The 23,854-nt window shown below is 43.6% G+C and overlaps 1 protein-coding gene across 1 annotated transcript in view; it reads left to right on the top strand.

Moving 5' to 3' along the window:
• The window catches only part of adgrv1 (adhesion G protein-coupled receptor V1), a 1,080,612-nt gene that overhangs the window by 407,086 nt on the left and 649,672 nt on the right, over nt 1–23,854 (top strand). Inside the window, 4 exon segments of the mRNA XM_073861135.1 lie at nt 22,132–22,254; nt 22,434–22,656; nt 22,838–23,042; nt 23,529–23,675. Coding sequence (XP_073717236.1) covers nt 22,132–22,254; nt 22,434–22,656; nt 22,838–23,042; nt 23,529–23,675 — 698 coding nt within the window.

Genomic DNA, 23,854 nt, shown 5'->3' with positions numbered 1-23,854 from the left:
GAGATCTGATAAGATATTTTTATTGATTTCTTTACTATTTTATGGTATTCAGTATGGAATGTTTCAGAGGCAACAACACAAATGGCTCTTGTGGACCAAACTTAACTTCCAGTAGATTTACCAAGTATTGCCAAGCCACTAAACGACACTTGCAATTGCAAAGGGCCCTGTGGCCAGCAGAGGGCCCCCTAGAGTCACTGCTAGCTAGTGGTTGAAAAAAATCATACATCAAAAGTAACATAAAATAAATAAAAAGAAATGGACCTACAGCACTCTTTATCAGGCATCATGATCGCTCCCACATGATCCCGCATAGAATCAATAATCGTCCTTCTAGAGTAGATCATTTTTCAATACCTTAGTTCAATTTATAGCTAAGGCATATTAACCATTACACTGAGCTAGTATAACTGTATAAAATTAATGTATACAATGTAAGCTACAGATCGTCTCAGTTACACATGTAACCCTCATTCCCTGAAGGAAGGGAACAGAGACGTCTCGTCTTGACGGACGTATTGGGAATGCTCTTAGCGGGACCAATCTGCTTCGAGAAACTTTTAAAGGGCGAATGAACATTGGCATGCAGTATGTGCATGTGTTCGCGTTGCCCTGCTGTGTAAGTATAAATCGAGAGAAGGTGCAATGCATAATCAGCTATTTTCACTGAGAAAGCGTAGCATCTATTCCCCAGCCGATTCAGCAGTGGTACAGCAAAGCAATGGCAACGGGACGTGACGTCTCCGTTCCCTTCCTTCAGGGAATGAGGGTTACATACTTAACCAAGATATTTCCTTTTCAATCGGTCACTAAGACGTCACGTTGTGACCGACGTATTGGAAATCCCTTACAAAGCACCACGGGTGCTGCCCCTTCTAGTGCCCTGCATAAGCCTTCCGCCTCTAGATTATAAAGTGGTGAAACCTGGGCTTAATGGAGAGAGGCCGGTCAGTTCTTGTTCTTTAACCCACTACAATGATTCAGGGACACAGGGGAAGCGAACCCACCGGGGCGGTAGCTGGGAATGCTGCGGAAGCCATCCCCTAAGAGTTTTACTAAGTGGCGTAATATAATATGGAATAAACACAGAGAGTTTTACATATTGAGGTCTCTGGGGTGGCTATCATGAGACACACCTACACAGAGCGGGCTCTGCTGAGGGAAAAACGTGGGTTAGTATTATTATTCTCATGGAAAATACACATATGGGAACCCTGTATAGGAGACTCTCATTAGGACGCCAGGCATTAAAACAGTTTACAAGAATACAGCTGATGAAAAGGCTGACAGCAGACGCTCTGCTATGTCTGACTGCCAAGGGCGTTGGATGAGTACCAAATTCTACTTTTCTTTAAAAAAGAATTTAAGGCCCTAATTTAGCACAATAATGGCGCTGCAAGCAGACACACAAGGCGGTTCTCAGTGTTTCACCAGTTTGAGGTGAGAACACGAGAGAAAACTGGCTCGACACACTATAGAATCTAGTAAACGTGTTAGGTGTCGCCCAGCCCGCAGCTCTGCAAATGTCTGTCTGCGAGGAACCGCGAGCCAATGCCCAATGAGATGCTTTGCATGGAGTGCACTATCAGGTTAAACGGGCGTGGCGTGCCTTGCATCTGATAAGCAACGGCAAAGGTGTACACTATCCAGTGTGAAATCCTCTGCTTGAAGACAGCTTTTCCCAACCACAGCGCACGTATGGGACACAGCAAAGCCAGGGCTGGGTCTGCCTCCTCTAGGGGCAGTGCTTGCAGGCTCACCATCTGATCTCTAAATGAAGTGGTGGGAACTTTAGGCATGTAGCCAGGCCGAGTCTCAGTGTTATACTGGAGTCAGCTGGCCCAAACTGCAGGCACAAATCGTCAACCGAAAATGTGTGTAGGTCTCCTACCCTTTTTATTGAGGCAAGTGCAACCAGGATTAGAGTTTTTATAGAGAGAAACTTGATATTTACTGACTGCAGAGGCTCAAAGGGAGTGCCCTGGAGAGCTTTCAGCACCATGGAAAGGTCCCAAGCGGGTATAAAGAAAGGGCGAGGTGGATTTAATCTCCTTGCTCCTCTCAGAAACCTAATGACCAGGTCGTGCTGTCCGATTGAACTGCCATCTATCGGGTCATGGTGAGCGTAAATAACAGAGATGTATACTTTCATGGTGAAGGGGGACAGCCTCCTCTCAACCACTGCAGAAGAAAAGAAAGCATGACACTGATCTGGCATCTCCAGGGGTTCTCTCCCTGGGAGGAACACCACTTGACGAACAGGTTCGAACATATTTCAGCACATATGTGTTTGGTGGACGATGCTGAAGCAATGGTGTTACCTACCTCTTGAGGTAAGCCACTTAGAACCTCTGCGTCCATAGTACCATATTGTGCCCCCTCCCTGAGAAAGAAGGTCGTTTCTCAGGGAAATTCACCAGGGGGCTGTCATGAGGAGTTAGATGTAAGACCAGTAAGATGTGCTCCTCGTCCTCCCTGACTTTGCACAGTGTTTGTGCAAGTAGGCTCACTGGGGGAAACGCATACTTGTGAAGCGCCCACGGCCAGACCGACAGCCAGGGTGTTGGTTGCCTGCTGGTCTGGTCAGCATGGTGACCTGAAGGTTGTCTTTCAGCACCTTTGCAACCTCCATTTTTACGGTGCGCAGCAACAGAAGGGGGGTGCACGCTCCAGAGGGAAATAGACCAGTCTCCTTAGATCTGCAAGGGTCATCTTCCCACAGTGGAAACATGACTTCTCATTCAACGCCGCCTCAGCATGCTAAATGCCCAAGGACGAGAGGCAGAGATCATGACGATAGTGCTGGGCGATAATTCGATAACGATAATTTTACTTATATAAACTTTTTTGATAAAACCGTAAGGGCAGTTCGATAAGGGATCGATAATGTTTACGCACTGTGCGTAATGTTGCGTAAGCGGCACACGCTCTTGGTTTACAATCAGAGTGTCAGTTAGACTTGAAGGAGTGGAAGATGAGGCAAGTTATTCATTTATTAGTGGAGCCCTATGATTTTTGCGATGGGGATAACGCGGACAGAATCACGGAATCCAAATGCGCGGAAACAGTTTCTTGTGTGTAATGTTGGACGCGCAAACAGGGTTCGTCTAACACAGCAGACACAATAGGTGCAGTATTCTGTACCCTTTTCAGCATCCGCCTTGCGCACGCACACAACCGCACAGCTTTAAAAGTATTTTTACAGGACATTCACAAATTCAGGAAACTGAGGAAGAACAGGAGATCCACCACTGCAGTGAATATAGTGTATGCGTATGTGCGCTCCCACAGAAACATGACACTCTTGACATCCATTTATCAGTGTGTACAGCTCGTATATGTATAACACACGCGTGATCACTGAACTAAGTTTTCTTTCTTGTTTAAGAATATGTAAATATATTTACATTTACAGATGCCTGAACATTAAAACAAGGTTTTAGTATTTGTATTTGTCATGTTCTGAATAAAAAGTAGTCTGGTTTTTACAATTTTCATTCAGGAGCAAAAAATCTGCCTTTAAATTTGAAAGGAATAAAGATTTGTTATTTATCATGATAATTATCGATATCGACTGATATGGAAAACATTTTCTCGATAATTTTTTTTTGTCATATCGCCCAGCCCTAAGTGCATCTGAACCAAGTGTTTCCTTGGTCAGAGAATAAAACAGGTGGCAGTGGGGCCTCAGCTCATGCTTTTCTGCATCAGCATCCTGAATGGCATTCTGTGAAGTGCACGGTTCAGGGAGAGCAATTTCAAGATTGGTCATAACCCACCGTCTTTCTTGGGTACTATGAAGTAAGAGCTGTAAAACCCTGACTGCATCTCGGCTAGAGGGACCAGCTGTATCACATTCTTCACCAGTAGGATCACAATCTCCACACATAGTAAATGTGTGTCAGCATCTTTCACTGATGTGAAGTGGATGCCTGAGAATTTGGGGGGACGCTGGGCAAACTGAATTGCTTAGCCTAGTCGGATTGTGTGTAAAAGCCAACATAACGGGCTGGAAAACTGTTGCTAGACTCTCAGGGATTTTGTGAGGGGAATTAGTGGCACTACCAGGCAAACTTGCTGGTGATAGAGGAAGGGGAGGACAGGTGGGTTTTTTGCCCACCCGTAGCACCCGAAGTCCTCTGAAAACCTGAAGAGGGAAGGGGACATTGCTCTCTTTGTGGTTTTGTGGGTGCCAGCTGAAAAGTTGACGGAACAGGAAAATAACTGAACATAAGATTCTCCACCCAGCCCTACTCCAGAGGAGGGAGTGGTGCAGTCACTATCTCATGAAAAGTTCCCCTAATAGGGGCAACTGGCTTCCGACTCGACATGATGTGAGAAATGGCGGAGACCACCTCCCCGAAAGCCCGAAACGTGGACGACTGCTTACAGGCCCGGGTGGGAAGAGCTGGCTTGTCCAGCTGGATGTGGTGGCCAGTCACAGCTCTACTGTTGGGATGTCAGCATAGTTGGTGTTCACACAAGGTGACCCAGCCATCTCCATCGGCACCTTTACTGGTCTTGGATCCGAGGTGTGCCGACAGCCAGGGTGTTGGTTACCTGCTGGTCTAGTCAGCATGGTGACCCGAAGGTTGTCTTTCAGCACCTTTGCAACCTCCATTTTTACGGTGCGCAGCAACAGAAGGGGGGTGCACGCTCCAGAGGGAAACAGACCAGTCTCCTCAGATCTGTAAGGGTCATCTTCCCACAGTGGAAACATGACTTCTCATTCAACGCCGCCTCAGCATGCTAAATGCCCAAGGACGAGAGGCAGAGATCATGACGATCCATGGGACCCTTGCCACAACCCGGAACTGCACGGACAAAATGACATCTTTAAAAAGACACAATCTGCGGTTACACGAGAGAATGGCTGTCTTTAAAAATACACACATTCAACTCGCGTTGCTCTTTAAGGAATCACTCTTTAGGTGCTAGGTGTAATGAACCATGCAGGAGAACAGCAACGCGTACACTCAAGACTCAAATAAAAGAAGAAAAGAGGTGGAAGCCTGCGAGCCTCCGCTGTGGTGCCTTTATGCCAACTAACCTCAGCACACAGTGTACTTCCTGATTGAAGAGAGCTTTTCAATAGCAGCTTGACTGCTGACTTTCAAAGTAAAAATAGATGATTTTTGCATTGCACCTGCTTCTCATTTTATACTTGTGTGGCAGGGCGGTGCCAGCAAATGCAAATACTGCATGCCAATGTTCATTGGCCCTTTGAAAGTTTCTCAAAACCGATTGGTCCCTTAAGCGCATTCTCAATACGTTGGTCACGACGTGACGTCCTAGTGACCGACTGAAAGGGAACCTTAAATTCTTGCCTGGCTGCCAAATCCACACACCGGTGATACTTGCTCACTGTCTCTCCTCGTCTTTTGGAAACTGAAACATTTTTATTTATCACAAAGTATTTCTTCTAAAGGTAGCCAGACCAGGTACAGACTGGAAGTTAACTTTGGTCCAGATGCCCGTCCGATGACACCATCTGTAACCACAACCACTGGGCTTTATATTTTAACTTATATTCAAATACAGCGCCTATAGAAAATCATCATCCTCTGGTAAAAGCTTTACCTTTTGTTATATTACACCCTGGAAAATTTAATTTAAATTAAGTCACATTTTTTGAGCTACATCTACACATTATAACCCTCATCATTAAAGTGGAAATAACAGTTTACAACATTCTGGAGGATTATTAATAAAATAAGTAGTAAAATACCTGGGGCCTCATTTATCAAGCGTGCGTACGAACAAAAGTGTGCGTAAAGTGTGCGTAGGAACAGTTTTACGCAAAGTGTGGAATTTATCAAATTGCACTTATACGTAGAAATTAGGGGTGGAACAATACATGTATTCGTTTCAAACCGAATCGGTACGGGGGTCACGGTTCGGTGCATGAATTTAAACGGAGAATACACGGTATGAAAATAAAAAACTTGCGTGCAAAAAAATTAATGTAATGCGGAACTACTGTTAGATAGGCGGGTTCTTTATGGACAGCTAATCTGTTGCTCCGCTTTAGCTCTGAAGCTCTGATTGGCGCCGACGCATCCGAGCTCCGCCTATGTATGCGCTCTATCAGAGCCCGTCTACATTCTGGCACTCTGCAGTTTTTTGTAAGGTTGACGCCGGTCCAGTCAGTTAGTGAGCAGCGATAGCGAGGATGGCAAATGGTGTTCCACAAGAGTTAGACGCTCTGCCAGCCTCTTTAAGATCGTAAGTTTGGCAAAACTTCAGTTTTCCAGTCAGTTACAATAGTACAGCGAGAGAGTGGTGGAAAAGACGAGGACTGTGTGTCGGCGTTGTTCAGCAGTTGTTAGGTATGTGAGTGGAAATACATCTAATCAGGGCTCTCAAGTCTCACACATTCACCTTGACAAACACGCATTTCAGTCAGTTCACACGCCACACTTTGTATTTCTCACGCTGAGAAGTAGGAGATAAATTGTCCTGCTAATATACAATTAATGGACGAGGCGCAGTTCTGTCGAGTTCAGCTGCTTTTTTAAAGTGTGCTCAACTTTACGCAGCGCCATCAGCGTCAGAGTACCGCGAGAAATCTTGCGGAGGAGGCTGATTTCAAATCGCTCTCACGTTACTCTGACGTCATCCACTTGTCGTTTCTAGCAGCGCCTCGTGAAGTCGTACACATCTATTAATTCATCCTACAAGCCTATTTTTTGTTCTTTAGTACATTAATATGGAATAAGGCCAAAATGTAATTTTAAAATGTATTTAGGTAACACTTGTAATACAATTGAACCCATATTTGTATGAAAGATGAGTACAAGATTACTTAAAGTGGTATACATTTTTGAAATACGAGATAGTATGTTAAATGCATTTCAGTTCATATTCATGACATCTCAAAATAACACTGATAAGGACACCTATGTTTTTAAGATTAGCTTAAGTACTAAAAAAAATGCCTTCATTTTTGTTTTGCTTTTCCCTCCATTGTACCGAAAGTGAATCGAACCGTGGTGCCTGAACCGAGGTACGAACCGAACCGGGACTTCTGTCTACCGTTCCACCCCTAGTAGAAATGTGTGTAAATATACGCACACCTCGGAGCATGCATACGCAAAGAATCTAGTGGTAGAATAGCAATACTACACAGGATCATCCCCAGTGTGTAAAGAAGTGTGTATTTATTATTCACAAGGTGTTAAAATCATTCGTGTCAATATAGTAACATCAAACCAGTGTTGAAGTTAATGATTTATGTGTGATTTGTCGTCAAATTGGTGTCTACTCCTATAAATGAAAGCTCAGAAAATGCAGTGCAATGGCTTATCTTGCGTTATTGGAAGACTTGGCAAATCATCCATCTGCCGGGAGCGCGTTTCAGATCGCGCCGTAGATGCTGGTTATGTGCAGCTGTCCAAGGTGGAAAGTTCTATCGGAGGCAGCCTTTTTTTGGCTTAACTTCTATACGTTACATTAGTAATACGTTTGTTTATAATGTTGATTTATAGCCGTAGCAAATTTAACTGCTTGTGCTATCGTTTATTATGTTGTGCTATCTGTCGATTTTCTGTGCTTTTCACTGCATCTATTATGTAAAGCTGCTTTGATACAATTACCAAATTGTGAAAAGCGCTATATAAATAAAATTGAATTGAATTGAATTGTCTGTCCTCCACGTCGGAGGACGTTTTTTTTTTGTTGATAATGTAATGTCAAACCAATTTTTTTATTTCTGGAAGTGTTCTCTCCTCATAGCTCTAAGCGCTGCTTAGAGTTACAAATGACCTCCTATTAACATCCGATTGTGGTGAAATCTCAATCCTTATATTACTAGACCTTAGTGCAGCCTTTGACACAATAGATCACAGAATCTTACTCAATAGACTAGAAAACTATGTTGGCATCAGTGGTCAGGCATTAGCCTGGTTTAGATCGTATCTAACCAATCGATATCACTTTGTTTATGTAAATGAGGAAGAGTCATATCACTCCCCGTTAAATACGGCGTACCCCAGGGATCAGTTCTAGGCCCTATCCTATTCTCGTTATATATGTTACCTCTAGGAGACATTATCAGGAAACATAACATAAGTTCCCTTTCAGTCGGTCACTACGACGTCACGTCGTGACTGAAGAATTGGGAACTCGCTTAGAGAGACCAATCTACTTCGAGTAATACTAAAACGCCAATGAACTTGGCATTGAGGTATTTGCATAATGCTGACGCCACCCCGCCAGGTGCGTATATAAGCAGCAGGTGCAAATATGGAAATTAGCCATTACACTTCGAAAGCCGGCAGATCTACTGCTATCGAGAAGCTCTCTTACCTGCTTGGGAAGACGCTGCTGGCTCGTAGTTGATTGAGGATTCCAGCCTTTGCAGTGGAAGCTCGCGGATCTTCATCTCAGTTTAAACTTGAGTCTGAGTGTGTGCGTTGCCTCTCCCTGCTCGCTTCATCAACTCAGCACAGCTAAGTGTTTTTCCTTTAAAAGAGCAGCACGGGTGGAATTTGTGTCTTTTTAAAGACAGCCATTCTCTCATGTCACGGCGGGGTGCGTCTTTTTAAAGAAGTCATTTCGTCCGTGCAGTTCCGGATGCGGTTAAAGGTGCCATGGGGAAATTTTTGGAATTTTTTTTTCTGCATCACAGTACTGAATCGGTCAGCAGGTATGTTCTCTGGCTCTCAGTGCTGATCCGCAGCAGCGGTTCCAATAGAGAACGGTTGGCTCGTGTTCTACGAGACTGCCGGTATCTGTTGCCCCCCCATACATGTCGCTGCATTGGAGGTGGGCCGTCTGTCTCTGAGGCTGACTCGGATCCGCTTCCCCCTTCTGGCCGGGTTGCACACCCCGAGTTTGATCCTGAGATGAAGGCCATGCTCCCTCGGGCGGCAGTGACAGTAGTGTGGAGTAGACCCAATCTACCCCACCCGATCTGTCCTGCCCTTTACGGTTGGTACACGGAGCTGCTCGTGTGTCTTAACACTCACCTCCAGTACCTTCCTTCCCTGAGGTGCATGATGAGCAGCCGGCTGGGTCATCGAGAACGGTTGGCTCGTGTTCTACGAGACCGCCGGTATCTGTTGACCCCTCAGCCCTCACCCCTCACCTTTCTCGATTCACAGGCTGCTAAAGGTATGGTGATGTCCCGACTCTGGAGGGGACAGCCTGTCCTTTCCTCACCGACCGGTAGCAGTCGTCCGCACGAACGGCATCTGCAAATCAGGTTCGCGAAGAGGCGGCCCCTGCACTACACGGCGTTGCTGCAGGTATGTCAGGTTAAGGCTCTGACAGATCTACACGAGGGAGGTCACGACTCAGCCATCAGTGCATCCAGGTCACCGCCAGGCTGTTGGTTGTGCAATGTCCACATTACTGGTCCAGGAACACCATCTCAGGCTGTGTCTCGCAGACATGAATGAGGTCGATAAGAATCATCTCCTGAATGTCCAGACTGGCCTTTTCGGCGACGTGGTAGAGTGCTTTACAGCAGTACTCGACTCCAGCAGACTGAGGCCATCATGCTGCATCGGAAGCCAGGTGCCCCCTTCCGGTCCATCTACGCTGCCACCTCAGCCTGCTCCTCCCCGAGGGCGCATGTCACGGCTATTATCATCCTCTAGGCAGAGCTGAGTAACCCGCTGTGACAAGCCCGCCCTGCCCGCTCAGCCCGCCACCTATGGAGATAAGAAAGGTCCAAGCGGTCCTGAGACGGGCGACCTGGAATCGGATGGGATCACTCTTCGGGAGACGGTGAACACACTGCTCCTTCCCCCGGAGGAGGGCCGGGTGGAAAATTCTTGGTTTCATTCTGCTGTTCCGCCAACCGGTACCCACAGACCACACTAAGAGTGCATTCCTCTTCCCTCTCCGGGTCTCCTGAGGATTGAGAGAGCCGTGAGCGGGCACACACCAGCTCACCCTCCTGCTCCTCTATCGCCAGCGGGTGTTTTCCGGAGTCTGCGCTCTCCGCGCAGGAGACCAGACGACCATCACCCTCAGCGGGCTCAGGTCAGTGTCACACCACACACTGTAGTTGCGTGCGCTCCTACGGCGCGCGCACCGGCAGTCTCACCTGTTCCGCTCGTCTGCCCCACCGCGAGCTCTCCGGTAGTGCCGGTAACTCCCCTCGCACGGTCTCTGGAAGCTTGGCTTCAGCTTACCAGCCCGTCCCGTTGGTTATTACGCATGATCCGCCTCGGCTACGAAATTTAATTCAACCGGCACACACCCAAATTCTCGGGCATTCGTTTCAATACAGTGAAAGCGTCCGATGCACATGTACTGCGTGCAGAACTCGATGTCCTCCTGGCGAAGGACGCAATCGAGCCAGTCCCTCCAGCCGAGATGAGCTCAGGCTTTACAGCCTGTATTTCATAGTTTCAAAGAAGGGCGGTGGGTTACGACCGATCTTGGATTTGCGCGTTCTGAACCGGACTCTCCAAAAACGATCCTTCAGAATTTTAACACCGAAACTGATATTTCAGTCAATACGCGTGGTGCACCGGCATACACCGTGTAACCATTACACCTGCGTGTCATTTCATTTTCACCCCGTGGTCAGACCCAGCATTTCTGAGGGCAAGATATGCCCCTGAGACAGGTCTCCTGGCATTCTGTAGCATATACGATGCCCACAGCACGGGGTGAGCAGTCACGTAGGACGGGCTTGCAGTCTCAGGGGTGTGCCTAGCACCCCAACTGCCGCGAGCGGTGGACTGTATATCTGGGACTCGTACGCTCCGCAACGGAGATGCGAGCGAAGGATGTATTAGTCGGCACCGACAACATTGCGACTGTTGTGTTATCAACCGTCAAGGCGGTTTTTGCGCTCTCGTCACCTGTCGCATCTCGCTCGTATCTCCTCCTTTGGAGTCAGAAGCATCTGAGGTCCCGTCGTGCCATTTTCATCCCGGGTTCGCTCAATACAGCTGCAGACGCGCTTTCCCGAGCTGCGCGCCCCGGCGAATGGCGACTTCACCCCCAGACGGTTCAGCTAATTTGGAAGAAGTTTGGTCGTGCGCAGATCTGTTTGCGTCACCGGACGATACCCATTGTCGCCTATTTTATTCACTAACCGAGGGCAGCCTCTGCGTGGATGCGTTGGCACACAGCTGGCCGCGGGGGATGCGCAAATACACATTTCCACCAGTGAGTTTAATCGCACAGACACTGTGCAAGTCAAAACTGATGCTCCTCGCGACAGCCCCCCCCTGGCGGATTCCCCCAAGGAAGGACCTTCTTTCTCAAGGAGGGGGCACATTATGGCACCCACACCCCGACCTGTGGGATCTCCACGTAAGGTCATTGAGCGCACGCAAGGTTTAGGTGATTTATCGCAAGCGGTATCTAACACCATCGCGAGCGCCGTCCACAAGACGGGCTTACGCACTTAAATGGAACCTTTTCGTCGATTGGTGCTCTTCGCAACGCGAGGACCCCCGAGAATGCCCCATTAATATCGTGCTTACATACCTCCAACACAGGTTAGATGGTAGGCTGTCACCCTCCACCATTAAAGTTGATGTCGCCGCTATATCTGCACATCACTCTTTAATAAACGGCAGATCGGTTGGCCAGCACGATTTAATTATTAGATTTCTAAGAGGCGCACGAAGGCTACATCCTTTGCGCCCTCCCTCTATTCCTCCTTGGGATCTGTCCATGGTGCTGAAAGCCCTGCAGGGACCCCCGTTCGAGCCTTTTCAGTCTGTGAGTCTGAAGTTTTTATCAATGAAAACTCTGACCCTGCTCGCATTGACCTCTGTTAAGAGGGTAGGTGACCTTCATGCATTTTCCATCAACGATTCATGCCTTCAGTTTGGTCCTGATGTCTCGAGCGTAACACTCAGACCCAGGCCAGGCTACGTGCCCAAAGTTCCCACCACTCCCTTCAGAGATCAGGTGGTGAGCTTGCGGGCGCTGCCCCCGGAGGGGGCGGACTCAGCCATGGCTTTGTTGTGTCTCTGCGCCTCTACGTGGATCGCACACAAAGCCTCAGGACCTCAGATCAGCTCTTTGTTTGTTACGGTGGTCAGCAGAGAGGGAGGGCTGTCACTAAGCAGAGGATGTCTCATTGGATGGTTGATTGATCGCCCTTGCTTGTAATCTGCGGGGCATTCCTTGTCCGTTTGATTTGGGAGCTTACTCTACTAGAAGTGTTGCCTCATCTTGGGCACTTGCTCGTGGTTCCTCGCTAACAGACATCTGCAGAGCTGCTGGTTGGGCGACACCTCATAAGTTCATTAGATTTTACAGTGTTCGTGTCGAGCCTGTCTCCTCTCGTGTCCTTTCCTCGTTATGGGAAGCACAGAGAACAGGCTCGCAGGTCTGCTTGCAGCCTCCGACTGCTGCTCCAAATTGAGTTTCAGTATGGAAGGCCATTAAGACAAAAATGCGTAATGGTTTGATTTGTCTTCCTCCGCTGCCTTGGCAGCCTGATGTTGCGGAGCATTGGCTGTCAGCCTCTCACTAGCTGCATCCTCGCGAACCTATGTGTTTGGCTCGGACATCCACATTGCGTCCCACCAGGTTCCTTTGTGAGTATTTTTCCGTGGGGTTAATTCTACTAGCCAACGTTTCCCTCAGCAGAGCACTGCTTTGCTTACACAGCCACGGCTGTCTTTTTACCTCAACTACGGTTGACTTTCGCCCACCAATAGCCCTTAACGGGGCGGTGGCTTCCGCAGCGTTCCTATCCCGCTCAGATAGGCACTATTGTGGGGTTAAAGGAACATCTACGTGACGTCGTAGTGACCGACTGAAAGGGAACGTCTCGGTTACATAAGTAACCCACCTTCGCTGAAGGAAGGGAACGGAGACTTCACGTCCCATCGCCACAGGGCTGCTTCCTGCTGTTTATCGGCCGGTCACACTCTCCCTTTCTCAGCAAAAAGAAGCTAATTTCCATATTTGCACCTGCTGCTTATATACGCACCTGGCGGGGTGGCGTCAGCATTATGCCAATGCCTCAATGCCAAGTTCATTGGCGTTTTAGTAGTACTCGAAGTAGATTGGTCTCTCTAAGCGAGTTCCCAATTCGTCGGTCACAACGTGACGTCTCCGTTCCCTTCCTTCAGGGAACGTGGGTTACATATGTAACCGAGACGTTTTCACTGCTATGCGGATGATACCCAGCTTTACATCTCGTCACATCCTAGCGAAACCCACCAGTTTGCTTAGCTAACAGACTGCATTAGTGATATTAGGGACTGGATGGCACATAACTTTCTTATGCTAAACTCCAATAAGACTGAGATACTTAATATTGAACCAAATCGCTCCAAACATAATATGTCAGATTACAAGTTGCCCATAGATGGCTACACGGTGGTGCCATCTTCCACAATTAAGAATTTAGGCGTAATGTTCGACAGTAATCTATCTTTCGATAGTCATATCTCCAACCTCTGCCGCACAGCATTCTTCCATCTTAGAAATATCTCAAAAATACGCCATATGCTGTCTGCATCAGATGCAGAAAAGCTTATCCATGCTTTCATGACCTCTAGAATAGACTATTGTAACTCGTTACTCGGGGGATGCCATTCAAATCAGGTAAACAAGCTACAGCTGGTTCAAAACGCCGCCGCAAGAGTGCTTACTCGATATAAAAAGTATGATCACATTAATCCAATTCTGGCATCTTTACACTGGCTACCATTTAAATATTGCATACAATTTGAAATATTACTAATCACATACAAAGCTTTAAATGGCATAGCGCCCTCGTATATTAAAGAATGACTATCAGAATACAATCCACCACATAAACTGCGATCACAAAATTCTGGTCACTTAATTATCCCTAGAATATCAAAAGTGTCTAAAGGTGGTAGATCCTTTTCCTACTTGGCCCCTAAGCTCTGGAATGATTTACCAAATAATGTTCGGGTATCAGACACAGTCGATCAATTTAAATCTAAACTTAAGACATTATTCTTTAACAAAGCATTCACATAAAATGTCCAGTAAATGTACTTTTCCCGCAGTAGTTATTTTGTCTAGAACAAAGCACTCACATACCTCATATGGGTAATATGCTATTGCTGCAATAGTTAGGCTGTCTGGAACCAAGCTGACTTAAACCACTATAATGTATGACACTTGCATTACATGCGAACGGCCCCTAGAACTCTGTTTTTGTCTCCCTGTCTCGTCCTCGACCCCGAGGACAATGAGACAAACAGACCCAGTTCCTGTTGCTGTGAAGGTCATCGCACCACTGATCTACTGGCTGTCCTTCAACGTGATGCCCAGCCGATGCGCGACCAACGACCACCGGCTGAACCAGTTTAATCCGCTTCCTATCCCTACCGTGTCTATATATATATATATATATATATATTAATTTCTCCCAAGGGTTTTTGTCCTTCTAGGAGTTTTTCCCACCGGGTTTTCTCCTAGGGGGTTTTTTCGTCCCAGGGAGAGTCAGCCAACTTTGGCTTAACTTAGCACTTTACTGTATATGTTACATTATTAATACGCTCGTTTGTATGATTTAACCTTAGCCGCTATATTCTACTTCTTAGATTATCTATTGATTTTCTGTGTTCTCCTCTACATCTACTCATCTAAAGCTGATTTGCAACAATTAACAATTATGAAAAGCGCTATATAAATAAAATTGAATTGAATTGAATAGCCTACCCAACGGAACCGCACTGGTAACATGTTCCCATGGAGATTTTTTATTTGATTTTTTTGTCATTCCCCCACACTAAGTGAACCAAACAGTATGTGTTATTTTAACCTCATCCAACAGTAACTCAATTTCTGTGTCGGTAAAGTTCCTCTTTTTCGCTCTTTGCCATTATTGCAGTGAGTGAAAAAGCACAACCACCTGACTTGTAAAGGGCGGTGTTGTCACTATATATGGTTTATTGAAGGCGTTTCGGAATGCAAATGACTATGCACGTGCACGAGCATGGTGCTTAAGAACAAGTGGGATTTATCATCAAGGATTACTCACTGATGTGCTTATGAACCCCGTGCGCACGTTTGATGAATCCCGATTTTTTTGTACTTACACACATACTAAATTTCATTCGTAGGTCAAAATATAGAACATTTTCTACGCACTGTTGATAAATGAGGCCCCTGGTTTGGTAAAGTGATCAGCCCCTTTGAGTATACCATTATAAACTTGCTCGGCTCCAACAAGTCAATTTCTAGATCAAACACCAGGCTAACTGCCCTACTTGACATCAATTGTAGTGGTTTTGATTACTGATTACTTGTTTCTTGAAGATTCCACTGTTAGTAGTGCATGGTACTGCAAAGAATACACCATGGTTGTGAAATTTCTTTCAAAAGACCTCCGGAATTAAATTAGAAAGGCACATGTTAGGAGAAGGCCACAAAAACATTTTGAAGGCTTAAGCTATGCCTTTGAGTACTGTCCAAAGCATCCTGGCCTAGATGAGGTTGTCCATCAAAACTAGAAACCAGAAGGACATTGATAAGAGAAGCTACCAAGAGGCCAAAGGCAACTTTAAAGAACTTACAAGGCTTTATGGCTGGGCCTGGTTGGTCTATGCATGTGACAACTCTTACAAAGCTGGCCTGGATAGCAGGGTGGCACGAAAGAAGTCTTTCCTAAAAAATTGCCACACCCAGAAGCATGCCGGTGGAAGCATTATGTTGTGGGGCTGTTTCTCTTCTGCTGGGACTGGGCTATTGATCACAAATGGAGGGGAAATGGATGCTGTGAAGTACATTCAAATTCTTAATAAAAACCTGCATCTCTCTGCTAGACAGCTGAAGATGGGCAAGTCATACAACTTCTGATACAACAATAATACTGCCAAAAGAACAAGGAAATGGCTTAAGTATACAAAGGTGAAAGTCCTTGAGTGGTCAAGTCGGAGCCCTGAATTAAATCTCTTAGAAAATCTGTGGATGGACTTGAAGAGAACAGCCCATTGCCGCTTACCATTCAATTTGACTGAACTTGAGCAATTCTGCAAGGAATAATGGGCAAATATTCTCTAATTAAGGTTTGCTAATATGGAAGGTTTTTTTGGTCTTTTAAATTGATTAATTGAATTATAAAGTGATTAATTAAATTATAAAATAAAAAATAAAATCGCAAAATATGTCCCAAATTTGAAAATGAAATGCTAAAATAAAAATTAAAACATTATGTTAAATTATTTCATTTTCATTTTTAACGTGATGAAGCTGTCACGGCTAGTCCGTGTCATGTTTTGTGTATTGCACTGATCCGTCTCACCTGGACACTCACTGACTCATTACGCCAATACACTACACCTGTCTTATGTTTAATTGTCTTTGTATTTATATGCCTTGTTTCTGTCACACCGGTTGCCGGATTATTGTCATTACCCTGTCTGTTCCCTGTGTTGGATGTTCCTGTTTTCCTGTGTTCCTGTATTCACCATGTCAGCCCTCGTGTCTTTATTATTAAATGTTATTTATTTTGAACTTTGCGTTTGCGTCCTGTCTCTACATCCCGATCGTGACAGAATAATCCGGCCAAACTGGACGCAGCAAGTTCACGGAGGGCGGCTCCCCCAGGAGTTTCGTCGAGGGGGAGTAGTGACATCGGGGTTCATTCCCCATCAGCCCCGATGTCTCTTGGGGACCACCGTGAGCGATCGCTCGCTCCTGCAGGCCTGTGGGAGGAGGATCGGCCCAGGCGGTCCCCCAACGGTTGAGTCGTCGTCGACGGTCCCTCGGAGGACCACCGTCCCGCTCATAGGGGGATCCGGAACGGACCACGCCCGATCATTTCCCCGGGGTGGCTACCGAGTGAGGGTCTCCATTTCCGCGAGGGGACGGGAGATGACTTCCGGGGGGCACCTCATCGTCGATGATTCCCAGAAGGGGGGTAATTCGTCGGCCTCAGTTCTCGGAGCGATCGCTCCGGTTCTCCTGGCGCAGTCCAGCCCACCGTCCTGTTGGTTTCGTCCCGGCGGCTGCCGGCTTCGCCAGGGTCCCCAAGCCCTCAACCCCTCCCTTGGACTCTCGCTACCAGACTTTGCGTTTGTTTTGTGTTTATGTGAGTGTCTGGTAGCCACTCGTAGAGGGAGGGGTTATGTCACGGCTAGTCCGTGTCATGTTTTGTGTATTGCACTGATCCGTCTCACCTGGACACTCATTGACTCATTACGCCAATACACTACACCTGTCTTGTGTTTAATTGTCTTTGTATTTATATGCCTTGTTTCTGTCACACCGGTTGCCGGATTATTGTCATTACCCTGTCTGTTCCCTGTGTTAGATGTTCCTGTTTTCCTGTGTTCCTGTATTCACCATGTCAGCCCTCGTGTCTTTATTATTAAATGTTATTTATTTTGAACTTTGCGTTTGCGTCCTGTCTCTACATCCCGATCGTGACAGAAGCATCATTCCGGCCAAATTGAAAAATGTAATTAAATTGATGATTTGACATTTCATTTTCAATATAATCTTGAGTCAAGACTGACAATATTAAAATAAAAAGGCAAGCTTAAAAAGGAATCTTTAAATACATTTTTTAAAAGGGTCCGTGTACTTTTGCGTCCATTCATTTTTCTTTTTTAACCAATAAATATAAAAACGAAAAATGTGATTTTCTCTTTTTTTTGTTTTTAAACTGGTGAAAAGATAATCAAAATACAAAGTTATTTTAATTATTTAATAGTATTTTACAATTGAAAAGCAAATAATTGTAATTTATGTATTTTACTTACACAGTTTTGCTGTTTCACATTAAGGCTTCTTCTGGCTGTGAATTCGCAGAGCGCGGCTTTATGCACGTGAACATCACAGCATTTCTTACTCATTTAGACTATATTAAAACGCGCAGATTATAACTGGCAAGACTGAACATCTACGATGTTTGAAACTTTAAAGGTTGATTTGTGATAATGGGCTCTATCTTACACCCGGCGCAATGCAGCGCAACAAAAACCTAGTCTAAAGTCAATGGCGCAATATGTTTTTTTGTTATTTAAAGAGCGCATTAGTAATATGCGCCGAAACGGGACGACAACGAGGGTTTGCTTAACACATAGGATACATGAATGCACAGCAGCACGAAAACGATTTTAAATATGAAAGATTTAAGGATTGAATGTGAAAGATTATTATTGAGTCTCTTGGACATAAATGAGGACTAATTATGAGACATTAGAAGGCACAAAGAGCTGCTTCACCTGCAGCCTGGTAAATAAATGCTTTGCTTTAAACAAATGCATCTGTTTTTAAATGTTTTTAAATGCTACCTCACAGATTTATTGTATATGATGACTCTGTACCTGTGGATATGGTGAGATGAGAAACATTTTTAAGTAATGCTTAAAAAAACTGACGCTATCCAAGAGCTGAACCTTGCGGAGACTTTGCGGTTTATAAATTCTTTATCTCCTGTTTGTAACAACGTAACAAATAAAGTATTTTTACAGTACAAACCTTTTCTTACATACTTGTAAATTATTTTTTGATGATATATTAGATAGCCATTTAAAGCAATTAAAAGCCTGCTTTTTTACTTCCATGGGGCAGGTGGCCTTTCTGTGTGGAGTTTCTGCATGTTCTCCCTGTGTCAGCGTGGGTTTACTCCAGGTACTCCGGTTTCCTCCCAAAAACATGCAAGTTAGGCAAATTGGAGATACCAAATGTCCCTCCCCCAACTTGTGTATAAATCAACTTGTCTGAATAAACTTGTGTATGGATTACCTGGTTCTCGCCATGAATATAGCCGTAGATGCTGGAATGGGGTTAAGAAATAAAGGAAGAAGAAGATTTTACTTCCATGACTAAATGAAAATGGGTTTTAAAGGTTTTAATGAAAAAAATAACAATTTCAAAACAAGTGTAAAACAACACAATTATTTTACATTAATCTTAAACTGGGGATCTTCTTCCTCCGCTTAGTTTTTCAGTTTCAACTGAAGGGTTTTACCATTAACGGCTATTTTCAATCAACAAGCAGTCGGTGTTCATGCCAATTTGATTGTTTTAGATAGAGCCTGATTTGTGAAAATTATATCATATATATATATATATATATATATATAAATAACAAACTACTTTTTTTACTGTTTCAGACGGACGTCGGTCTTTTTTATACTACATAATCTCTCTATTTTCGCACAGTCCTTCCCGTTCACTTTGAACATTTCTCTTTGTGAATGAATGTTGATTTGCGTTTAAATACCTGTGTCTGAACCATAACTTGTTGCGATGACAGATGCGCACAGGCTGAATCTAAAACTAGACAATTGTTTCTGACTGCAACACTGCATGTTCATTTTAATAGCCGTTAATTATAAAATGTGTATCTGTCTTCCGCATTCACCGGCTTCCCAGCAAGCAATTTTGGCTAAAACAAGGCAAAATTTAGGTTGTCAGTGAAAGTCTAATAGTATAATAGCCCAAGAATGAATTTAAAATTTGAAATTTAATATTGCATTTTAAAAATACAACAACCGTTTATATTTTATTTTTCATATCATGGTTTATAAAGGAAAAATGAATGGACGCAAAAGTACACGGACCTAAAAGGCTTTTTATTCATGCCCAAGCAATAATAGGGACAAGATTAAAATGTAAAGTTCAGTTTTAATTTCATGTTCTGTTTTTTTTTTTCATTTTCGTTTTAATTTTCGTGTTCATTTTTATTTTCAACTTGAATGCAAATTCAATGTTAGTCAGTGGGTGGGGCTTACTTGCTTTAAAAAAGGGGATTGGCTGAAGCAGTGTTCAGTGTTGCCAACTCAGTGACTGTGTTGCTTGCCAACTTAGCGACCTTATTGCTACATCTAGCGACTTTTAGACTCATTTAGCCAAACTTAGCGATTGTTTGGATGAATATTAGCTTCACATCTGTACAGATAGGCTACTGTGTCAGTGTCGACCCTTACGAAAATTAACCATGGTTTTATTGTGGTAGAAGTGTAGTAACCATGGTTTTTTGGTGAATTGATTACTATCAGCAAAACCATGGTTTTACTACACTAACCATGGTTTAACTATGGTTTTTGAAAACCATGGCTGTCAAAACCTTGGTTATTTTGTGGTTACCATGGTTATACTACAGTAACCATGGTTTTTTGGTTTTAACTGTAGTAAAACCATGGTTAATTTTTGTAAGGGGATTGTACTGTCCAACGAGTGCCGGGTGGCGCTGTCACGGTGAAATGTGCCCTCTGTGCATGAAGCAACATTTAGACTGTGCGAGCTGGCGCGTGGATGGGATTCGGGTGCATTGTTTGCATTTCGGGGGAGGAGCAGACGTTGAGGGGGGCTGGTCCGCTGTTATGTGTGTGCGTGTTTTCGCGCGTCTGGTCCGATGAGGCGTCAGTTCAATGAATTGCAGACATGCACAAACAGTCACTTGCTTTTAAATAAACATTATCTGTGCTGTCTGTACCACCCCACAAGTATCACCCCTTTGTGAGTCTTTCGGGGTCTACTCTGTACACTGCACTGGACACATAGGCTGCAGTTCTGACCACAGCTGAAACGTGAAAGACGAGCTACGCACATAAATGCGGTGCGGTGATATAGAAATACATATTATTTCATGTTGTTATTGCTAATATAATTTGTTGTTTTAATAATATATAAGATTACTGCTTTCCTGGGATGGGTTGTTGTGCTGTAACAACCTACCGCGTGATTTTGTTGCTTCTTCACCGCGGTAAAACAAAATCCTGTACGGTCACAGCCAACAAATCAGCGTTACAAATGAGGACCACTTACAAATATGCAGGGTTTAAAACTGGGCCGAGGCTGAACCCCGTCCAAAGGCTGAAGTCTGCTCCGGTGTGCCCGCTGCAAAAGTAAGTTACTGGTCGCTGTGTATGTCCATTCTCATGAAATGCATACAAATAACACGCAGTGTGATATCGTGCTATACGGCAAATTTCAATTTTGAGAGCATATGATACACCAGTCCTTCCCGGATTTCGGCGAATGTATTGCACGATTATCACACTGCGTGATACTGTATGTGTATGCATATGAGAATGACTGACGCCTCACCGGATCAGATATGTGTAAAAATATGCACATACATAACAGCGTACCAGCTTATTTTAATGTTTGTTCCTCCTTTGAAATGTAAACAATCCACGCGTCAGCTCGTACAGTCTAAATGTTGCGTTGCCCAGCTCCATGCACAGAGGGTAGACACACATTTCACCGTGACAGCGCCACCCGGTGAATGTTTGTTCCCCCTTTGAAATGTAAACAATGTACTCGAAATCGAATCTCATCCACGCATCAGCTCGTACAGTCTAAATGTTGCTCCATGCACAGAGGGCACATTTCACCGTGACAGCGCCACCCGGCACTCGTTGGCCAGTACAATCGACACTGACACAGTAGCCTATCTGTACAGATGTGAAGCTAATATTCATCCAAACAGTGGCTAAGTTTGGATAAATGAGTCTAAAAGTCACTAGATGTAGCAATAAGGTCGCTTAGTTGGCAAGCAACACAGTCACTGAGTTGGCAACACTGAACACTGCTTCGGCCAATCCCCTTTTTTTAAGCAAGTAAGCCCCACCCAACTGACTAACATTGAATTTATTTACAGATTCCTTTTCAAGCTTGCCTTTTTATTTTAATTTTGTCAGTCTTGACTCAAGATTATATTGAAAATGAAATGTCAAATCATCAATTTAATTAAATTTTCAATTTGGCCCGAATAATGCTTCATCACGTTAAAAATGAAAATGAAATAATTTAACATAGTGTTTTAATTTTTTTAGCATTTCATTTTCAAATTTGGGACATATTTTGCGATTTTATTTTTTATTTTATAATTTAATTAATTATGTTATACTTTAATTAATTATTTTATAATTTAATTAATTAGTTTAAAAAAGACCAAAAAAACCTTCCATATGCTAAACCAGTATAGACATATTCAAAAAGACTGATGACTGTAATTAAAGCAAAAGGTGGCTCTATAAAGCATTAAATTAAGGGACCGATTACTTTTCTAACCATATTATTTCATTTTTTATTAATTTGCAGAACTGTTGTTTTTTGTCATTTTCTTTTATGGGAATGGGTTTTAATTTCAGGCTGTATGGTAAGAAAAGTAACTATTTAAAAGGGGTATGATGATTTTCTATAGGCACTGTATATCTTTCCAGCATTATTAAAAAAAAACATATTATTCCTTATCAAAAGGTCCAAACCCAACATGTATGGTGTTTATGTGGGGTTCTCAGCAAAGCTTCTTCCAGCAGTCACAATTCATCCAATTTCCAGGCCTTTTTACAGTCCATCCTTTTACCCCCCTATCTGGAATATGTAAGTTATATCATATCCACATATAGTGCAATCTACATATAAAACTTTATATTAATACTGTATGTTGTTATAATGTTGATGTAAAACAGTGAGTTCCAATGTCATTTAACCTCCTTACAGTATATTAATTTGTATTAGTGTATTAATTTGCAAGTAATAACTACTTTTCTTGTTTTTAGCTCATCTTTTGCTTGCAGGTCTAAATGGTTCAGCGTTGTATTCATGGAGGTCAGATCTAAGACAGTTTGCTGAAGTTTTGAAGTACCCATCTGCACAAGAGTTCCTGTACGTTCCTGTTCCATCCTTTAATTTTACCAAGAGTCTTATCATAGCCACTGGAGAGTCAAATGCTGACGTATATGAGCTGACCTCAGTTTCCAATCAATCTGACTTCATTGCCAAGTATGTTCTTTCCCACATCCTGATCATAAAACTTTTTTATTTCTGTATTTTATAATGAGTTATGTATTATTAAAAGTAAATGTCAGCAATTGTATGTTTTATCTTGCTTATGTTACAGTATGTATACAATAACTTTTCTAACCCAATTCTAATCCTGATGATATTTTTTTCATATGCTTAGTTCAGGAGAGCTGTTTTTCCAGCCTGGTGTGCATGAGCTAGAAATTGCAGTGAATGTGATCGAAGATGATGTTCCTGAGGAACAAGAACACTTTCATGTCAGTCTCATGAACCCCAAAGGAGGAGCAGAGATTGGCTTTCGTGGTCAAGTGACCCTCTTAATTCCTGCAAATGATGGTGCTTATGGGATTATAGGCTTTGCACAGGTATTATAATGTCCAATCGTATAATGTAACGGATTACGTACAGCCAGCCGGTTGTTATTGTATAATATATTCTGACAGGGTGATCAGGTCCCCAACATGGGAAATTGGCAAATGTATATACTGTATGGACACAAAATATTGATTTAATGTATGTTATTGAGTTATTTGTAAGAAATGCAAACTTTCTAAATAGAAAGATATAATTAAGCTTTAAGCCAGTTCAAACAAGATAAACATTTGATTAAATCGTTTATAAATAAAAATCTCACATATTTAATTAATTCTGTATATTTATATTAAATTTACAAGAAAGTATTAAATTGCTCCTGTAACATTGTCTCGGGTACTGTGATGAGGGGGACCATTAAGGTCCTTTGCGGTATAGCCTACATATACTGAGAAAATGAGGCCCACTAATTCAAGTTTTGTCCTGGGTCCTGCAAAAAAACTAACATGATTTGTTTTTATGTTATTGTTTCTGTGAAGAACTCTTTAATGCAGGAGGTGGATGAGCTAGTGGATGATAACCCTGTGTCTCTAAGCATTGAGAGGAGGAGAGGCAGGTTTAGCAAACTGATGGTATACTGGAGTGCTTATGGAAGTCTGGATGACATTTTCCCCACTTCAGGAGTGGTATGAGCTGCTTGCCAATGATATTTTAATATATTCTTGAAAAATAGAGTATTATATAAGAATAAAAATGCCAAAAACGTATCTTTAAATTAGTATGTTGTAAATTCCATGCTTAAGTTCAGAATCACAACTGTAGAAAGCTGTTATTTACAGTTGTCAAACTTATGATTAAAATGTAG

The sequence above is a fragment of the Misgurnus anguillicaudatus genome, chromosome 22, assembly GCF_027580225.2.
Source record: "Misgurnus anguillicaudatus chromosome 22, ASM2758022v2, whole genome shotgun sequence".
NCBI classification, from domain to species: Eukaryota; Metazoa; Chordata; class Actinopteri; order Cypriniformes; family Cobitidae; genus Misgurnus; species Misgurnus anguillicaudatus.
This window is presented reverse-complemented; position numbering and strand designations above follow the sequence as displayed.